A 20,272-nucleotide genomic window follows, 5' to 3' on the forward strand; every position below is an offset into this window, starting at 1 on the left:
TGTGGACAGCTACAAATATCTGGGGGTTGTTCTCGACAACAAGTTGTGCTTTGAAACTCATGTTGCTCTCACATCAAAGAAGGTCCAACAAGACTTTTTTTTTCCTGAGGAAAATGTGTACATTTAATGTCTCCTCCCAGATGATGACTCTCTTTCATACAAGTTTTATTGAAACAGTTTTAATGTATGGTATGGTTGCTTGACTTGATAATTTGACTCTGGCCAATAAGTAAAAGCTTGATTGACTCATCAAATGGGCTCGTAAGATTTCAGGGAGAAGTCGAGCCCAGCAGACTGACCTTTATAATAGGAAGGGTGTTCAGAAAGGCTACTTCCCTTCTGGAGTGCCACGGTCCCCCCCTTCGGCCAGAGTTTGAGCTGTTACCCTCAGGTTGTTGGGTGAGGATGCCCTGTATTAGGACTAAAAGATATAAGACTTCCTTTGTCCCCACTGCCATTCAATTGTTAAATACAGAGTTCTAACTGAACCGCGGCGCTCCCCCGTGCTGACAACTGCTTCTGCCACGGTGATAGTGGCCAAAACGGGGTTTAAGAAATATGCTGTGTATTTATTTGTATAAATTCATATTTTCTCACCTACAAATGCTAACATAAGCGATCGTTGGGCAATCGCGGTCAATGAAATTTAGTCTTAACGCACAAACGGAAGCTGGCTTTTTTTTAATTCAATAATCAAAAAGGCATTTCACAACTTTCAAAATAACAGTTGCAAATACAAACACTGAGCAAATACAACAACCATGCAAAGGAAGTTATGAACAAAAATAATAAAAGAAATCAGCCAACACAAAAATAAGATAAAAAAACACAAAGCGGTCAACCAGGAATTAAAGTGCCAAGATTCTCAGAAAGACATTGGGCTTTTCTTGATTTGATCAATTTTGCACATCTCTTGTGTATTTTAATTTCATTAACAAATCCATTAAACGGGGTTTGTTTTCAAGAAGCGACATTTGTGTTTGAAGAACTTTGCTAAGATAATTGGGTTATGGTACATAAATTCAGCTTTTCTGGCCCCCATTAAAAGAACAAGTTTTATATTTTCATATCTTAACTGCGGTGTTTGGAATGCATCCCAAGAGGTACTCGTGACCTTGCAGTCAAAGAACAGGTGTTCTGCTGTTTCAATGTCTGATCCACAGAAACCATAATTGTTCGAATCAAAATTGAATCTATGATGCAAGAAATCATTACATGGGTAGATGTCATTAAATGTTTTGAAATGCACTTCTTTTGCTTTGGGTGGTATAGGAAAAGTAAGATATCTGGTCCTTATCTTGATTATAGAGCTTCTAGTGTAATCTTGAAACTTATGTTTCCTCTTCAAGGGCGAGGGAAAACAGAGTAGTAGTAAAGCTAGTTCTTAAAAATCTATTACTGCATTTTATATCTTAAAAAAATGGAATCCGGCTATAACTAATGGGGGAATCTTTGTTATAACAGTAGAATACATCAACATGCCTTTGATTAAAAGGATCATTGCCTGTGGGGTTGCTTTCATTACGTTATTATATTGTCTGTTGGTGCAAATCAGATCATATTTTTGAATGAAAACATATCGTAGCAGATTTCCATTATCGTCCATTAAATCTTGAATCGACCAAATACCTTTCTCCATCCAATCTTTATCAAAATTAAAAAAAATTATTTTAATTGAGATGCATCTATTGTTCCAAATTGGCATATTGTGCGGGGTAAAGTTATGTTTGTATACTAGCTTCCAATAACGAAGAACTTGCTGATGAAATGCAGAGAACTTAATGGGTAGTTTAGAAATCTCAAAGTCACATCTTAACAAAAAATCTATACCACCAAAATTCTTAATTATTTTAGAAGAAAGATCAACCAAAAACTTTCAAGATTTTTATCAAAATTTTGTATCCATTTCAACTTGATGATACCATTCACTGGATCAAAGTCAATTGCATTTGGACCACCTTCCTCAATAGACTTCACAATATCCCCTTTTCTTAAGTAATGATGTTTATTTTTCCAAATAAAGTTGTAAATATCTTGATTAATTGATTTGATGACCTTGTCAGGGAAACCTAAAGAATACGCAGGATACGTTAGTCTTGATAAACCCTCCATCTTCGTGAGTAAAACACGTCCAAAAATGGATAAGTCCCTTTCTAGCCAACTATTAAGAATAGCTCAGTTCTTTTGTATATTATTCTGTAAATTGGACTTTTCCCTAACCTTTAGATCCTTAGAAATTATAATCCCTAAATATTTAACCTAATTTTTAACTGGTATATCATGCACAGTAATCAAAGGGTGATGCTGAATGGCCATCAATTCACATTTTTTCACATTTAAATGTAAACCAGAAGCCTTTGAGAAAAAAGATATAACATTTAGTGCTGCAGGAATCTGTGCATTGTTTTTAAGAAACAAAGTGGTGTCGTCTGCTAATTGACTTATTACCAATGAACATTTAAAGGCTCTATGTCTGGGCTGTTTTTTATAAGGATATCTAACAACTCAACCACAAGATTAAAGAGTAACGGAGAGCTCGGACAACCTTGACGAATTCCTCTTTTTATGTTAAACCTACCAGATGTTCCATGTGGGAGAGATATCGAATTATTAATATCGTCATATAACATTTCAATTACCCTTACAAAATGTATTACCAAATCCAAAATGTTCTAATGTTTTAAGCATGAACGAGTGTTCAACCGTATCAAAGGCCTTGTAAAAATCCAAAAAACAACAAAACCCTCACCTTCAATCAAATGCCTATAATCTAATAAATCTAAGACCAGCCTTATGTTATTATGTATAGACCTGTTTCTAAGAAAACCCGATTGAGTGTCACTTATTATCTGTGTCACACCATCCTTCATTCTGTCAGCAATTATGTGAGTAAACAGCTTGTAATCTACATTCAATAGTGTCACAGGATGTAAATTGTCAATATATCTTTTGTCTTTACCATGTTTAGGTATAAGAGTTATGAACCCTTGTTTCATTGTAGTCATTAAAATATTATTCTCTATAGATTCACTTATAGCATCAAATAACAATTCTCTCAAGTTTTCCCAAAAGAATTTGTGAAAATTCGAGGTCAGACCATCTTGTCCTGGGGCTTTTCCTAATTATATTCTCTTAACAGCACTATCCAGTTCTTCCATACGGATATCAGTCACAAATTTCTTTAAAAGCTGTGTCTATCTTGAGGATATGCTGTTTTATACTCTCCATAAAGGCAAATGAATCACTCTCAGAATAGGAGGAAGAACATAACACAGTATAGAATCTATAAACTTCTTCAGATATATGTCTAGGATCTGTGCGTTCAACATCATTAATCATTAATACACTAACTGTCTTCCTCTCTTGTCTCTTCCTTTCTAGCCCACTAAAGTAGGAAGTGTTCTTTTCCCCATCCTCTATCCATTTAGCTCGGGATCTTACATAGGCACCTTCTGCAGCTTATAAGTCTGTTTTTCTCCTCATCAGATACCAATGGCCTATTACAGCATTCGCTAATATCCCTTAGTAATTTAACCTCATATTCTTTTTGTTGCCTACATTTAGCTTTACTGAATTTGAAAGCTCCCTAACTTTAAATTTAAAATACTCCCATCTACTACTATAGCTGTTTATAGTCATATCATTCTTCATCTTCAGCATTAAATCTTTTAACAGCTTTAGTATAATCCTCATCTTTTAACAGGTAGGCATTAAATTTCCATTAAACGTCCTAACTCCTAGGTTCAAGACAAGGTGTATTAGACAGTGATCTGTTAGAGGAGTGCTAGAGATTGACACATCAGATACATCCCTCATAATTTCGGGTGCAGCGAACCAAAGATCTATTCTGGATTTACAGCTACCATTGGGTTTAATCCATGAAACTGACTAACATCTGGGTATCTGTCCCTCCAAACATCTATTAGCGAATTGGAATTAGTGAAATCAAGAATTGTAGTATTATATTGGTTAATATTATATCTAGAGGGACATCTATCTTGCCATTCATCAGGTGTCAAATTAAAAAACCCACTTGTCAAAATAAATTCTGTATGATAATGGTCCTTATATTCAGAAATAATATGTCACACTTGATAACAGCAGCTTATTTTGGTTACTATTGTTGTATCCATAAACATTAGTCAAAATAAAAATTTACCTTCCACATTTAACACAACAGCCAGCCAATGTCTGTCCACATCAGCTTTGAACGTGACTACCTTCCCAGGACATCGATTGAAACATATGGCTACACCTCCAGAACGGTTAGATCCATGACTGAACACTATTTTCTCTCCCCACTGGTTTGACCAGAAGGTGGCATCAGCGTCACATGAGTGAGTCTCTTGTAGAAAAGTGCAGTGGGCCTTTTGCTCTTTACAAAATAAGAAAATAGCTTTTCACTTCACATTGTCTTTCAGACCCCTTGCGTTTAACAAAATAAAGGCTAGACTTGTGTTTAACAACAATGTAAAAACTGCTGGATGAACTCAGCAATAACAAATAACCAAAAAAAGAAAACAAACAGTAACTTAAGCCTAAGCGTCTTTTTTTTTTTACTTTCCTTTAGAGGTAGAGTGAAGGGTCATCCCTCATGTAAACTCAAATATCCCCCCACATTCAACTTGTGTTGTAACTAGTCAATGTCTCTAGTGCGAACCTACTTCTTCTTTACATAAATGCGGCGACCGTTTATGAATCCGAAAGACCCACAAAAGTATGCCTTTTCACCTGCCTTTCTCGCTTGCTTAATGCGTGGCCACAGGGCTTCCCTCTCCAGCTTGTCATCTCTGGTCAAATCTTCAGTGAAACGGATCCCTGCATCCTTGCAGATCTGAGACTCCTTGGTCATCTTCCAAATGCCATCCCTGTGTTGATGTTTAGTAAACTGGATGATCACCTGGCGGGTTCTGTTCTCCCCATGTCTTCCAATCCGATGGACTGTGTCCACATACTCATCCGTTTTCTGTGACCACTCTGGGGTGGTTTTTCCGAGCAGCTGTATCACGTCATCCTTGATGTTTTCACCCATTTTCTCCCTCATTCCTTTGATCCTCAAGTTCCACCGTCTTTTGTATCGGTCCTGCTCTCTCCCCCTTTCTCTGAGTTCGTTGACGTCTTTGCGTAAGGTGGATACTTTTGTTTCCAAGGTATAAATCCTCTCCTTGCATTCCTTCACCTCCGCTGTGTTGAACTTCATTGCCTTCGTGAGATTAGCAATCATCACTGTGTTCCATGTCATCTTTTTACCAAAATCTTCCATCTTTTTCTCTTGATTGTCGAATCTGGCCGTAAGTACATGGATAGCATTGAGCACACCGGAGGATGGGGGCTCGTAATTTTTGGTCAGTTTCCGAGTGTGGGCTCCTTTGGACGGTGTAACAGGTGGGGAATCATTCATGTCTTTGAGGTTCCATTTGCTGCTGCTAGCTTTGCATTCCATAGCTTGAGCATACCCATGCTCCGCTGGGGATATGTTTCTAGGATGTTCTGCACGTGTTTTTTGTGCTTCCTGCTCACTTTTTCCCTTATTATTTTTGCATGACATGGTCACACTACTATTTTCGAGTGGTTAGTGGGGGTAACCTGCCTAAATATCAACTTTAGAGGAACTTTTCTACACACGCTTTGACTATGTGCAGCCGCTCAGTCCGCCATCTTGCCGAAATCAATGGAAATCCATGGTTCCGGTGTTGTTTGAGTGGAGCAATTTCTCCATCCCACTTCCAAGACCGGGGATTTGGGAGGGGAGAGAGCGACCAATGGCGTAGGATGACACACCGGACGAGGAGGCTGAAACAATCCCCAGGGACCACGACTACACTTTGGCTCCGGATCCTGCAGTTATTGATTTAGCTCTCAGTAAAGACATGTCTCTTGTAAAGGCATGGGCAAAGAAGCCTGAGTAGCTTTATTGAAGATGCCACTGGCTCCATCCCCAAAAAAGCCTAGCAAGGGATGTATTGTCTTGAGGACAAAATGTCAATCCTGTAAATAGCAATTACTCTGTATACTTACATGAAATCTGTTTTATATTGTTAACGTTGTTTGATATTGGTTTATTGAAATCATTTCACTTTGTTCAGTGATGATGAAATGAGTTGTATACTATCTTGATGATGTGAATCTTGTAAATAGCAATTATTTGTATATACACTATCTGAAATCTGTTTTATGTTGTTCAAGTTATCGAACATTTGTTTACTGAAATACATTCACTTTGTTCAATTTATTTTTTTGGTCAGCCACCCATCAGTTCTGCTCATTTACCTTTCTGTAACAATTACTGTAGTTAATACAACATTCCAATGCTAATCATGTATCCTTGTTACACTGAGTTAAAGCACTCCAAATAACAATCCCTGTCAAAACACTCAACACAGAGAGAAAAATAAGACATCCACAGAGTGAAACGGAGCAGAGGGAGTTAGCAGATAATTAGAATAAGTATAATTACAATTAAAATAAGTTCTCATTCTAATCAAACATCTGTAAATATGAGGAAAGTATTGTTCTTGCAACGGCATTTATAACCTTTTTTTGTTTTAACTCAAACTTAATTTAATCATGTTATGTGATCTGCCACTTCAGTACACTTTAACAACAAATATTAACGCACTATAGAAAATTACAGATAAACATTTAAACATACAGTATTACAATATATACACTACCACTGACTATCCCTGTAACAAACTGAGCTGAGTAAGGCAGCGTGCAGAGCAGTTCTCTATTGCAGGGAAGCATAGAGGTAAAAATCAAAAAAGAAATGGTCAATTTTTTCTTTGATTATGGCTGTGATTTCTTTGTCTCTGGAAATCCTCTGAATGAACATGGCTTCCTGTGTGTAGACAACAAAGTCACACCATTCAAGTCCAGAAATTAACAGCTGACCGTGGATCTGCCAAAAGTACAGATGGGATTTCCTTGGTGTATGTGTGCCCTCACTGATTTTAATGTATGGGCAGTCCACATAACTCGAAACATTTGGGCATTTAATTTCAACAAGGCCAAACTCTGGCTACTCCTTTGGGTCATACACTATGCCATCAGGGGATGACTCCATCCAAGGTGCGTCAGGGTGGATAAGGAACCCACAAGGATATTGACTAACCTCCCTTGCTCTCCCTTGCACTTCTACTGCTGCAGGTTCCATGTCCAGCCCCCTCCTTATGTCTGCAGTGTGATGGTTGGGTCTCAGAAGCCTTACAAATATCCATAATTAAACTAAAATTACCATGTTAAGAAATTTAGTTACCATGGTTCTTGGTTTATGCCACATCTGTTCAGTTTCTGTCCAGCTGTGTGTTGGGGGAACAGAGGTGATCTTCAGATGGGAATAATGTGCAGTCTGGTAAAGAAGCGCTGCCACATGGTTGCATAAAGCTGCACCTGCCACACAGGTACACTGGCAGCTTTGTAGCTGCACAGGATGGAAATCCAAAAGTACAATCTGTGAAAATACACATCTGTTACAATACATACTGTACTTGCTGCAAGTGCAGTTAAACATTAAAATATTCTTTTTAAAAACAATAAATTAGTGAACTTTTGTTACAAAGGAGAGTACATGAGTACAGTGAGAAAAATATGAATGATGTATGACTTGATTATATGAATGAGGGAAAAAAAATGAACAACCCCCCCCCCCGCAGTTGATATGCACTAATGTGTAAATCAAAACTTGTAGCCAAATCGTTACTAATCTCACTTTACTCATTTAAACTAATAGGGAACACAGAACGTGTGTAAAATAAGTGACAGAACTCAGAACACAATATAGTTTCTGTGAATCCCATTACTTTTACAAATTTTTACACACTAGGTTTATGTATGGGGTATCATACGAAATATATATTTATCGTAGCCTTTAACAGTATTAGATTCATAGTAGTGATATGATTCACAGAAACTATTGATTTGACGAACGGGGAACCTGTCTCATGAACCAGTCTGCACTGAACCTGCAGGATAACTTTCCCTTACGCTCAAACTGTGAGGCTTTTGGCTTTTCCTCATAGATTTATAGCACTCAGCCCTAATGGATAGTTGTTGAATCCTTGTTTGAAACTGAAATTGACAATAATGTTAGGAAAATTGTAGCAGTGATTGGCACATAGAAAAATAAAGGAAATGTGACTTTGAATACGGGGAACTGGTGTGGATCGAGAAGGGAAAGGAAAGCAAGTCTCTTGTGGTCTTTAGATCTGTTTGTGATCTGGGTCTGAATGTTGTTGAGGATGTCATTGTGCAGTTTTCGGTATTTTAAACGAATGTCCCCATGCCCCTGGCCTCTCCGTCCTTCTGGCTCACCTACGTCACGCTCAGTCCCATCATAAATCGCATCAAAACGGTCTCTCTGCTTTTCGATATTTTCACAGAACTCTTCCACTCTGGCCAGGCAGAACTGCGTATCTAGTGCCTTGGACTGAAGAATCCCAGACAGTACATCTGCATAAGCAAAAATCTCACAAAAAGTTGACAGCAAAAAGTTAAAGTCGAAGCTGTTCAGATGTGCGATATATCCATCTGCACTGCGTACAGCATCATCTTCATATTCATGGTGCTCAATGATGTACTCAAAAAGCTCCCTCAGTGCATCTTTAAAGTGAAACTGTAATCCTCACAGAGGACCCCCCCCCCCCGTTTTCGCTATCTGACATTTTTTGTAAATAACAAGTGACGAGCGGTACCGAGCCCCACCCACCCTGGAAGACAGTAGCCAATAGCTTTGAATTCATAAAACCACACCTATTTTTGGTTATGACTCAAACTCCCAATGTTAAAAAATGTGTTCAGAAAGAGCATGTCAGTCTCTCTTTAATCTCGATCACAGTGCTGACCAACCTGAAAGTGAAGTTCCACCTTGTTGGTGCTACTCGTGGGAGTCGCCGTTCACATATTTGATCTAGCAGTTCCGTGCGTTTCAGAGACCTGGAGAGAATGCAACCAGTCCAGAGAGGTGTGAGAAAAATATCTTGCATTCTCTCATCTTCGCTGCACCTTGTGTCAGGACTAAATTAAGGGTGTGCGCATAACAGTGGATAAATAGAGCCAGAGGGAACTGCTCTTTCACTTAAGCCTGGAGTCCATTTAGACCGGATGCCATGACGGCTGCACCATCATAACACTGGGCCACAACTAAGTGCACGCACTCACACTCCTCCAGAAATTTGAGGATGAGAGCTGCAATGTCTTCTGCTCACTTGCCCTCTGTCACATCTTCAAACTTTAAAAATCTCTCTTTGACACCACAGTCAGTCACATAGCGCAGCACAAGAGAAAGCTGTGCTGCATTGCTAATGTCCGTAGATTCATCAACCATAACCGCAACAAATGGTGCTTTGCTTATCTCTTTAATTGCTTCCCCCAGTGCATCCCAAACAGCACTAACCAAATCATTCTGTATAGTTCCTGAGGTGCCAGTGAACACCCTGTTGTCAGACAGGTGGTGATACAAGTCCTTGCCATGCTCGGCCAAAAATGAAAGAAGCTCCAGATAATTACCTTTATTAGTTGAGTCCTTGCCCTCATCATGACCTCGAAATGCTAACTCCTGTTTCCCCAGGAAAATGACACAATGAATCAGCTTCTTCAATCTCTCCGTTTTGTCTCACTTTTTCATTGTGCATTTCTGTTTTCCTTCTTCATTGCTCATTCAGTTGCAGGTCCATTCTTGTGTCCCCAAATGTTTTGAGTTTGACTGTTGCCTGGAGGTGTCCTGTGCTATCCTGATGTCTTAATGCTGACATTACGTTACATTACATTACATTACAGTCATTTAGCCGACGCTTTTATCCAAAGCGACTTACAATAAGTGCATTTAACGTAGGAAATCAGGAGAACTACTAGTCATCAGAGGTCATAAGTGCATCTAAACAAGCATCTAAGAGCAAAACCAGTGCTAAAGTAAAAGTGCAAGAAAGATTTAAAAAAAAAAAAATTTTTTATGAGTGAATACAATAAGTGCTAAGAACAAGTAACAGGGTAGTAGTTCTTAAAGAGGTGAGTTTTCAACATGCGCTGAAAGATGGGCAGCGACTCCACTGTCCTGACATCAGTGGGGAGTTCATTCCACCACTGTGGGGCCAGGACAGAAAAGAGCCGTGACTGGGTTGATCGGCAGCAAGGGCCTCTGAGCGAGGCCCTCTGTAGATTCACAGCGTAGCTTCTTTTTTGTCCTTGCCCCACAGTGGTGGAAGGGTTATTTTAAGGAGGAACATGTTTTAATCCCATATTTTATCTAGGCTATGTATTGGTTTTAACATAAATTACTTACAACATTATTATTATTAATCTTATGTCTTTCAAAACATAAAGGAATATTTAAATCTATTCCAACAACCATTCAGTATCATAGTGATATCTGAGACCTGGCTCAACAATGAGAAAGGGGTGGATTTTGAGATGGATGGATATAATTTCCAATGACTCCTGGGATAGGCTCCAGCGTCCCCACTACCCTGAGTAGGATAAGCAGTTTGGATAATGGATGGATGGGTATAACTTAAATTACACGAATAGGAAGAACAAGAAAGGAGGTGGTGTCGCGCTACTATAAAAAGGTTCAACAAGTGTGCACACTTGTTGAACCTTGTAGGCTAGCAGTTTATTGCAGAAAAAAGAAAAAACGTCGGCTAACTGGTTTTCCACTGGTTATTGACAACTGTTAGTTAGCCTGTAAAATAGCCATTACTCCCATCAACGACTGACAACGACTCCTAGAGGATAAATTCTGAGTCTCATCACCAGCCAGTCAGATTAGCTAGGTCTAGTCAGAAAGGCACGAACTGAGGAAGCCTCTTGGATGAGAGGCGAAACGTCTTCACGGATATATACCAAGTCCAGTTGCACTTGATTCAACTCCTTTGGATAACCATGACCTGGATGAATGAGAACATTCACAGACATTACTCCCATCCTTAATCCAATGTTATTCCTCCACCTCTTACCCAGACTGATCAGTGAGCGCACTGTGGAGGAGAACATTCTGAAGAAAGCCAACCAGAAGAGGATGCTGGGAGATATGGCTATTGAAGGAGGGAACTTCACCACTGCCTTCTTCAAAGAGGTAAGGGTTTACTGAGGGCAAGTCCCACAATACTTATCAAGCAGGGTGGTGAGAAGGCATACAAGAAGTTAAACCAAATAACCAACTTTTCTTAAAATCTTAAATCTATGGTTTTGGAAGTAATTTTTTTCTCCTACTTTTATCTTCCATCTATACTATCTTCTGGGTCGTTTTTTTTTTTGTAATATCTAATAATTTCTCCAGCTTTTTACCTCCTTCCTTTTTTCTCTTCTAACCTCTTACACAAAACACATTGCATTGAATTTACTATTTGCTGCATTAAGTTCCATTGTTTGAGGGCACATGCTAAAACCATAAAAAGCTTTCCACTCTGCAATCTTCCTCATATTTCTCCCTAGAAATTGATGTGAAAATTGCTTTGTTATCCTCTGCGTGTTCCCACAGAAACACGCAGGCAAGGAAAAACAACTTAATCTTTGAATTTTCATGTCATTTTTAACTGTTGCTCGAAACTTTTTTTGAACTTGTATATCACTCCACATTTTGAAATGTGTTAACTCTACAAAACACCTCTTTGCAGACTTTACCAAGGTATCTTGTCTCTGCTCTGCTCTTTCACCTCCCCAGCAAACCATTCGTGAGCTGTTTGACGTGAATGACGGGGAGAAGAGAGAGGTGGCAGTGGAGCTGTCAGTGCCCCAGGCTGAGGAAGAGGAATCAGGCAGTAAACAGAGCACCACCATCCTAGAGCAGGTTAGCCACATGACATGCCATCATACATATGCAGACTTGTGTAGTCGATCAATCTTATTATTGCGTCTTCCTAATGTTTGATGATTGGGGCCAAAGAAATTTGCATTATGCAAAAACGGTGTAGATTGGTAAAATGTTTAGGTCGGGCTAAGTTGAATGTTCTGCTTATGTGTGGTGGTTTATCGAGGTGCAATGTAAAATTTCTGTCCTTGTTCAAGAAAAGTGGGAAAATAATGTTATTTTAAAAAATATATAGCAGTGATTGACAGTTTATTTGTTAATGATGTTTATGTCAAATTGGATTGGTAAAGAGTTGGTTTGAATTCAGCAGATTGCATTTGCAAAGATTATTTATCATACACTCATGAACCAAAACATTATGACTACTCACAGGCGAACTGAATAACATCGATCGTCTCCAAACAGGGGCTCATGTCAAGGTCTGGGTAGATTAGACGGTAAGCGAACAATCATTTCTCATAGTCAATGTGTTGGATGCCCGAGAAAATGGTCCAGACGACTGGGTCAGAGCATCTCTGAAACGGCAAGGCTTGTGGGGTGCTCCCAGTCAGCAATGGTGAGTACCTACCAACAGTGGTCCGAGGAGGGGGTGTTGGCTGCCAAAGGTTGATCGATGCACGAGGGCAACGAAGGCTATCCCATCTGATATGAACCGATAGAAGGTCTACTGGGGCACAAGTCACAGAAAATTTGAATGATGGTTACAGGAGGACTAGGTCAAAACACAACAGTGCATCACATTCTGCTGCGTATGGGGCTGCGTAGCCACAGGCTAGTCGGAGTGCCCATGATGAACCTTGTTAAAAGCACCTACAATGGACATGCGAGCATCAGAACAGGACCTTGGATCAGTGGAAGAAGGTCACCTGGTCCGATGAGTCCCGTTTTCTTTTAGATCACGTGGATGGCCGTGTACATGTGCGCCATTTTTCTGGGGAAGTGATGGCGTTAATATGCACTGTGGGAATACGACAAGCTGGTGGAGGGAGTGTGATGCACTGGGCAATGTTCTGCTGGGAAACCCTGGGTCCGGCCATTCACGTGGATGTCAATTTGACACGTGCCACCTACCTAAACATCAATGCAGACCCAGGTACACCCTTTCATGAACAATGGTATTCCCTGATGGCAGTGGCCTCTTTCAGCAGGATAATGCACCCTGCCACACTGGATACATTGTTCGGAAATGGTTTGAGGAACATGATGAAGTGTTCATAGTGTTGCCCTGGCCTCCAAATTCCCCAAATCTCAATCTGATTTAGCATCTGTGGGATGTGATGGACCGACATGTTCAATCCACGGCGACTCCACCTCGCTACTTACAGGACTTGAAAGATCTGTTGCTCATGCTTTGGTGCCAGATATCACAGGACACCTTCAGAGGTCTTGTAGATTCCATGCCTCAATGGGTTGGTGCTGTTTTGGCGGCACACAGAGGACCAACAGCATATTAGGCAGGGGGTCATAATGTTTTGGCTCATCAGTGTATCAACACAACTCAGGCTTTTACCAGTGTGGTGAAGATATTTAACCTGGTCATTCTCAAAAATGAATGTTACAGGCCTTATGTCGAGCTGAGGATGAAGAGGATATCGTAGCAGCCTCTCAAGCCAAAGCAGAGCAGGTAGCAGAACTAGCTGAGTTCAATGAGAACATTCCATTAGATGATGGAGGGGAACAAGAAGAAGTGGAGGAGCTTTCCAAGGCTGAGCAGGAAATAGCTGCTCTGGTGGAGCAGGTAAATGAAATTAGTTTGAATTTATGGCTGTCTGAATTTCCTGTCAGTGATCTTCATATAATCTCAAATTCTTCATTTATTGTGGCTAGCATAAACATCATTGCTCTATCCCAGGCTACATGCTAATTGTAAAAAGCATGCTAATAAAATTTTCATTCATATGGCCATAGTACTTTCAATTTCAAGAAATGCTTGTTCTTTACTGCTAAGAGAAGCAATTGAGGTAAAATGGAAATTGTATTTAAGACTGTCTTGCTAGTCCACATTAGCTCTAAATTATCTGCCTCTGCCTCCCGCTAGCTGACTCCCATTGAGCGCTATGCTATGAACTTCCTAGAGGCTTCATTAGAGGATGTGTGCAAAGAAGAGCTAAAGCAAGCAGAGGTAAGATCACATCTTCACCATTTACAGAGTTACGTTAAATAAAACATCTGTCGTTAAACAGTTTAATAATGAATGTAATAACAAATCCCCAATCATTAAACCAAATACAAATAAAAATTTAGCTCATCTACAAAAGGCTAAAACATTGAACTGAAAATATATTTTTTTCTGAAATGTTAATTAGGCTTATGTCAGTTTTGTGAAAATGTCATACAAATTCTGTCCTGTGTGCATTGTCTGTGTGTGTGCATGCATGTGTGCACGCATGAATAGGAGCAAGTGGAGGCTGCCAGGAAGGGTCTGGATCAGGCCAAGGAGGAGGGCTTGAAGCTCCATGCTTCATCTGAGGATGATGATGATGATTTCTCATCACCAGCCTCTGTGGAGCCTGTTCAGCCCACTCCAGCCCGCCGTGGCCGTAAACCCAAGGACAAGAGCGCTACTTCCACAAGGTCCAGCTGTAGGCTACGTGGGGCCTCACCTGAACCTGAACCCAATCCTCCCACCCTCAGAGAAGTGCCTGAGAGACTCCGCTTTGGTCTTAGAGGACGAGGAGCTGCCAAAGACACCTCTGCAGCGTTCACAGCCACCAGCTCAAGCACCACTGCTGCGCCAGCCCGCTCAGACCACCCCAAGACATCATCCAAAATCCAAGATTTCCCAAAGCCCTCTAAAGCTTCTTCTCCTGCCCGAGATCACCAAAACGTCAAAACCAGGACTCTGCCCAGTCGCTCTCTCCCCAGCCCAGTGCCTTCCAACGCTTCCACCTCTCCCCCCGGGGGGAAACCACAAACTGTTGGGGAGACAGACAGCAGGTCTGCCAGGAGAGCAGAGAGAGAGAATGAACAGGAAAGTGGACTGACTATACTGTCACCAGAGTCCACCTGTCCAGTGGACCACCAGCTGTATTCAGCTCAGGCCAGAGATGATGACAGCAAAGAGCAGGGCTCACTCTCTCCCCCTTTGGCCAGCTCCCGCTCACCACGCAAGCGCCAGAGTGCTGACGGTGAAGTTCTCCGAGGCCTGTCGGAAGACTCACCATCTGCCAAAGTCCTGCGGAAGCTCCCAGGGCGGCTGGTTACTGTTGTAGAGGAGAAGGAGCCCAGGAGAATAAGACGGAGAGGTAGCGGCACAGGAGGCCAAGGCTCCTCAGAGGAGACGATGACAGAGGAGCACATGGGCAGTTCCACTGATGAACCAAGTAGAGACTCTATGTCTCAGAGTCCTGACAGCAAAACTAAAGGGACCCTCTCTAAATTGGTTCAGGACCAAGACTCCAACCCTAATCTCCCTGCACTCCCTCAACCTGTCAGGGGCTATCCCCCATACTCCCCACCACATCTTTCTCCTGATATGCCCGTCCTGAGGAATCTTCCTGTACGACGTAGGCTGGAAACAGAGTCCCGCATGGCCGCCCAGCTTGGGGAGCACCAACAGCAGCATCTGGGTAGGGGCAGGGGAGGGAACCAATCCAGGAAAGTGGACATACCACCTGGTAAAGACACCACCTCTACAGAGCCCAATGTAAATTCCATCATAGCACCAGTCAAAAGAAAGCGGGGTCGGCCCCCTAAAATTCCTCAAAGGCTGCCAGAGCCTGAACGTCTTGTATCTCCTCCAGCCCAACCCATTTCTATCATTGAAGAGGTGAGTCCCCGTCTCTCCCCAAAACGCAAGAGAGGTCGACCCCGCAAAGATATGACAGCAGGTTCAGATGCTGTTGGTGCAGAACAGAGTGCTAATAATGCCGCTTCCATGACAACTGGTGGTGTATCTGACCCACCAACAAAGACTGCTGCCCACAAGTCTGAGTCTGTTGATGCTAACACAGAGCCACGGGTCCTGCCTCTCTCCACTATTCCCGAGTCCCAGCCTCTTAGAGCAGCTGTTGTTAGCACTGTTGAACCCTCCTTATCTGCCACAGCTGAGGAAGCTATCACAAAGACGACAGTACCTGCCCAATTTCTAGCTACCACTCCAAATCCATCCCAAGGCTGCACATCAGCCACAGACCAGGCTTCAACACCAACCTCAGCCCAAGCCTCTAGCCCTAAAATATGTCAAACCAAAATACCTACACCCCCTCCACCTGCCACAGCACTTCCCACAGCAGTCCCCTCATCAGCTTCTGCCCAAGTTGCTAGTTCAGCTTCGATTCCAGGCCCAGCCACAACATCAGCCCATGTCTCCTCTGCACCCTCTACTTCTCTTCCTACTCCAGCTACTGTTCCAGTCACTGATAGCCCAAATACCACAGCTTTTGTAGTACAACTTCCTGCTGCAACCACAATTTCAACAACTGTCCCAGCTGGAAAACCAACACTTGGGGCTTCTGCAGATTCTGGAGTTCATGTAGAGTCCAAACTTACAGCTCCTCCCACAGAAAAAACAACCATCCTGGCACCGACCAAAACTGCCACAGTTACCAAACCAGCATCCACTGTACTCTCTAAATCATCCCCTGAAGCACCCTGTACCACTGGAGTCTCGGCCGTAATAATACCAGCTCCTGCCACTACTGCAGAAACAACAAACCTTTTACCACTTACCACTGCTTCAGCAAAACTTGCTCCTACAACATCAACTACTATTGTGAAGAATAACCCCCCTGACTGTATTCACCCCCCTGCAGAACCCCGTACTCCAAACCCTGTCACAATCACTCTTGCACAAACCACATCGACCCCAAGTACAGCTTTAGCTAAACCAGGTTCAACTTCTTCTCCTGTTGCAGCAGTAACTCTAACAACTTCTTTAAAAACAGTTAAAGCAACTACATCAACCCAAGAAAAGTCTGTCCTAGTTTCTACCACAACTTCAGCCAAGTCAGTTTCTGCTACATCAGCACCTCTAAAGAGTGTGGCAGCAGCTTCTTCTTCATCCTCAGTGAATGAAGTCACAGAATTGACCACAGGCCCACCAAGGACTACTATAACAACCACCAAAGCCCCTGCAAAACTAATCACAATTTCTTCAACAGCAAAGACTGTCACAGCAATTACACAAGCCCCAATGATGACTGTCACACCAACCACCACTTCCTTAGAAAAGTCCATTGTAGTTGCCTCCACAGCTCCCTCCCCTGTTCCAACAAAGTCTGCCACCATAACTAGTACAGCCTCAGCAAAGGCTGTTACTGCAACTACATTGGCCCCAACAGAGGGGGTCAGAGAAACAACCCCTCCAGCCTCAACAAGGACTGTTGAAATGACACCTTCCAAACAAGTTATAACAACTACTCTGACATCCACGGTAAAGACCGTCATAGCAACAACCACATTTTCAGTAACATCTGCTACAAGTGGTGCTGTAGCCACAGTTACAATGACTACAGCCACTACATCAACCCCATCAACGTCTAACATTAATGCTACCACGGTCCCAACAAACACCATCACCGTAGCTAAATCCTCCCCTGTTAGAACCATTGTCCCTTTATCCTTGGAGGTATCATCTACAGTTAGTACAACCAAGACTGTTTCTCATGAATCCGGCACACACAGCCTTACAGTCACACCCTCTTCGGTACTCAACTCAACTACCACTGAGGTCCCACAAGGGGTGTTGACTACAGGGGAAAAACAGCCCCTGCCCAAGGTTTCTACACCTGCTCCCTCCAGTGGCTTGGAGAAGGAGTCAACACAGAAAAAGCATGCACCTAATGAAGACTCTCAGCAGGTAATGGACATGGAGGTAGATGTGCAGGTTAAATCTGATAGTGGGACAGAGGGGCAAGACAAAAAGCAGGAGATCGATAAATCTCAGCCCAAAAAGAGAAAAGTGGAGAGTTTGCCAGAGGCCAAAGACTCTGCAGTGGCTCCTGCTCTCTCTGACTCCAAAACTCAAGTGGCTGCTAAAAAAGCAGAAGCTGAGCACCAGGAGATTGAGGAGAGCATTGGAGATGAGAAAGAACTCAGTCAGAAAAGGCCACTCAGCCGTCAGAGTAGTCAGGAGTCAGCTCGCTCCTCTTCAGCCTCCTCTGAGTGCTCCACTTCTACCCTCACCCGTCATGCCCACCACAAGCGGACTTATGAGAACAGGCATCCACCCAAAAGAAGGCGAGTGGATGTCACCTCTCAGCTGGAGAAAGAGGAGGATGGGGAGAAGAGAGGGGAGGGCAAAGAAGAGATCTCATCCACCTCTCAGAAAAGACGTTCTAGGTCTTCCTCTTCCTCCTCTGAATCTGATAACTCTGAGAACAGGAAGGAGCGCCGGCTGACCCGCTCAGCAAAGCACAGGCTACAGGACCAGGAACAGGAAGGCGAGTGCAATAGGCACAGGAGGAGGACAGTGCAGAACATTGACAGAAACAACACCACATCCACAGGCGGAGAATCTGGCAGTGACACATCTTCTGTTCGAATCACCAGGAAATCTGCAGGATCTCAGCCAACACCAGATAGCAAACCACAAACAAACAGTGTACCCTCTGCACCGCCTGAACCAGAGGTTCTGGGGAAAAGGTGCTCTGCACTCAATGCAGCAGCCAAGCTATTAGCCATGAAGGGCAGAGTGGACACCCCTGGCCACACCACTCGGAAAGATTCAGGGGCCAAGACCACAGTGACCTCCCCCGCTTCATCTGACAAGAGCCAAAAGCCTAAAAGCAAAAACATACAGACCTCCCCTCAGACCAACTCTGTAAACCTCAGTAACAACAAATTTAGTAGTAGCAAACCCTCCATGCCAGCTCAGTCTAGCCGCTCCATTTCCCGCTCTACCAGACAGTGCCCCGGTTCTCTTGTCCCACCATTAGCGAGAGAGTACAAGCGGGGCAAACCAGAGGAAAGGGACAAAGAAAAGGAGAGGGGGAATAAGAAGAAAGAAGAGGGAAAAGAAGCAGAGGGAGAGGCGCCATCATCCCGGGGCCAAAGCGCCTGCAGCAGCATCAGCAGTGACTGTGAGGGTGATAATGGTGGGCGCAGCAGCAGAAGTCGGAGCAGCAGCAACAGCAGCCAACGCACCCCCAGCGTCTGCTCTCAGAGCACAGGGCCCCGAGAGTCCCACTCCCGGGCAACCTCCTCTGAGCGTGAACGGGACCGCAGTTCAGAGAGGGCAAAACACAGGGACAGGAGGGAAGGCCAGGCACAGGAGAGTCGAAAGGACAACAGGCGATCTCAGCGGCTCTCACAGGAAGTGGGCAGCAGTTCAGGAAATGAGGGGACACCAGACAGGGTGCTGCGCAGTGTTGCGGCATTGGCAGCAGTGCAAGCCAGGTCACCAGCTGCAAGCACACGCTCCTCCTCTGGCCAGCATCGTCACAACAAAACGTGATGGGAGGACTAAAGGAAAAAAAAAATCAATAGAAAGAAGGGGGAGAGGGTTTGCACAGAGCACTGCGGGAGTGCATGACATGACTTCCAAGGTTGTTGCTCTGTCTGCACTCTAACAAATGCAAGAGAATTAATGAGTGCTGCACAGGCAATGGACCTCTCTGCCTCTTGGGCCCTCTCCCCTTCCAGTTGGAGCTGATCCCCTCACCAGCTCAGTCATTGTCTGATGGGGGAAGGCTCAGGGATGCTGGACCGAGTTGGGGGGGGGGGGTGTCCCACCATTGTCGTGGCCACACAATGGTTGATGGTGAGTTCTGATCGGGGGACGTCACACAGACAGTCTTGAATGCAACCCTTGGGACTTTGGAGGTATAAAGGTGTAAGAGATAAAGGAAAGTTGTTTTTAGTTCACACTATGTACTGTAATCACTTAAAAGACTGGAAACTTATATGTTTAAAATGGGATTAGAATGCGCCCCCTGTAAGGATTATAAATGAAAATCATTTGTGTGACATTCAAAAAAAACCCATTTGAGTGACCAGTTGTATTGTAAGTTGAAGGTTTTAGACAGTTGGGTTCTGAAAATTTTGTCAGCTGTTCTGTTTCTTTGTAGTCAGTTGATAAGTTATGGATATTTTATTATTTCTTCCAGGGTATTAGGAAGAGAACAGATCTGTAAATGTGATCTTTGCTGCACTATGCTGGAGCTTGCGTTTGCTTGGGCCCCCATGTAATTTCCTGTCCACTGGACCTTTCATTTTAAATCCAGCCTTGCTTTTCTCATTTGCACATCTAATCAGTGGCCCGCAGCTTTCGAGTGCATTGTGGTATTTTTACATCAACTTCAATCAATTACCATGTTCCTGGTACCTCACAATGTATCTCTGAAGCTCTAAATACAAGTCTGTCTGTGCTTTGTAACCTCGTCTCCAAGACACTACACCTTTTTGCTTGCAACACAGTAATGGAGCAGCAGAATCATGATTTGGTTGTCTTCACCTTTCCAAAGTCAATTTATCCACCACCTAAATGGATGGCAATGAATCATTGTTTTTGAGAACAAGAGTGCC

General features: G+C 42.9%; 1 protein-coding gene across 1 annotated transcript in view; it reads left to right on the forward strand.

Moving 5' to 3' along the window:
• Positions 1-19,202, forward strand: part of srcap (Snf2-related CREBBP activator protein) — a 92,762-nt gene extending 73,560 nt beyond the window's left edge. Inside the window, exons 27-31 of the mRNA XM_056296720.1 lie at positions 10,957-11,071; positions 11,660-11,785; positions 13,368-13,544; positions 13,845-13,928; positions 14,202-19,202. Coding sequence (XP_056152695.1) covers positions 10,957-11,071; positions 11,660-11,785; positions 13,368-13,544; positions 13,845-13,928; positions 14,202-19,202 — 5,503 coding nt within the window. The remainder of the gene's footprint in view (positions 1-10,956; positions 11,072-11,659; positions 11,786-13,367; positions 13,545-13,844; positions 13,929-14,201) is intronic.
• The last annotated feature ends 1,070 nt before the right edge of the window (positions 19,203-20,272 follow it).

This window comes from Lampris incognitus, chromosome 17, assembly GCF_029633865.1.
Source record: "Lampris incognitus isolate fLamInc1 chromosome 17, fLamInc1.hap2, whole genome shotgun sequence".
Taxonomy (NCBI): Eukaryota; Metazoa; Chordata; class Actinopteri; order Lampriformes; family Lampridae; genus Lampris; species Lampris incognitus.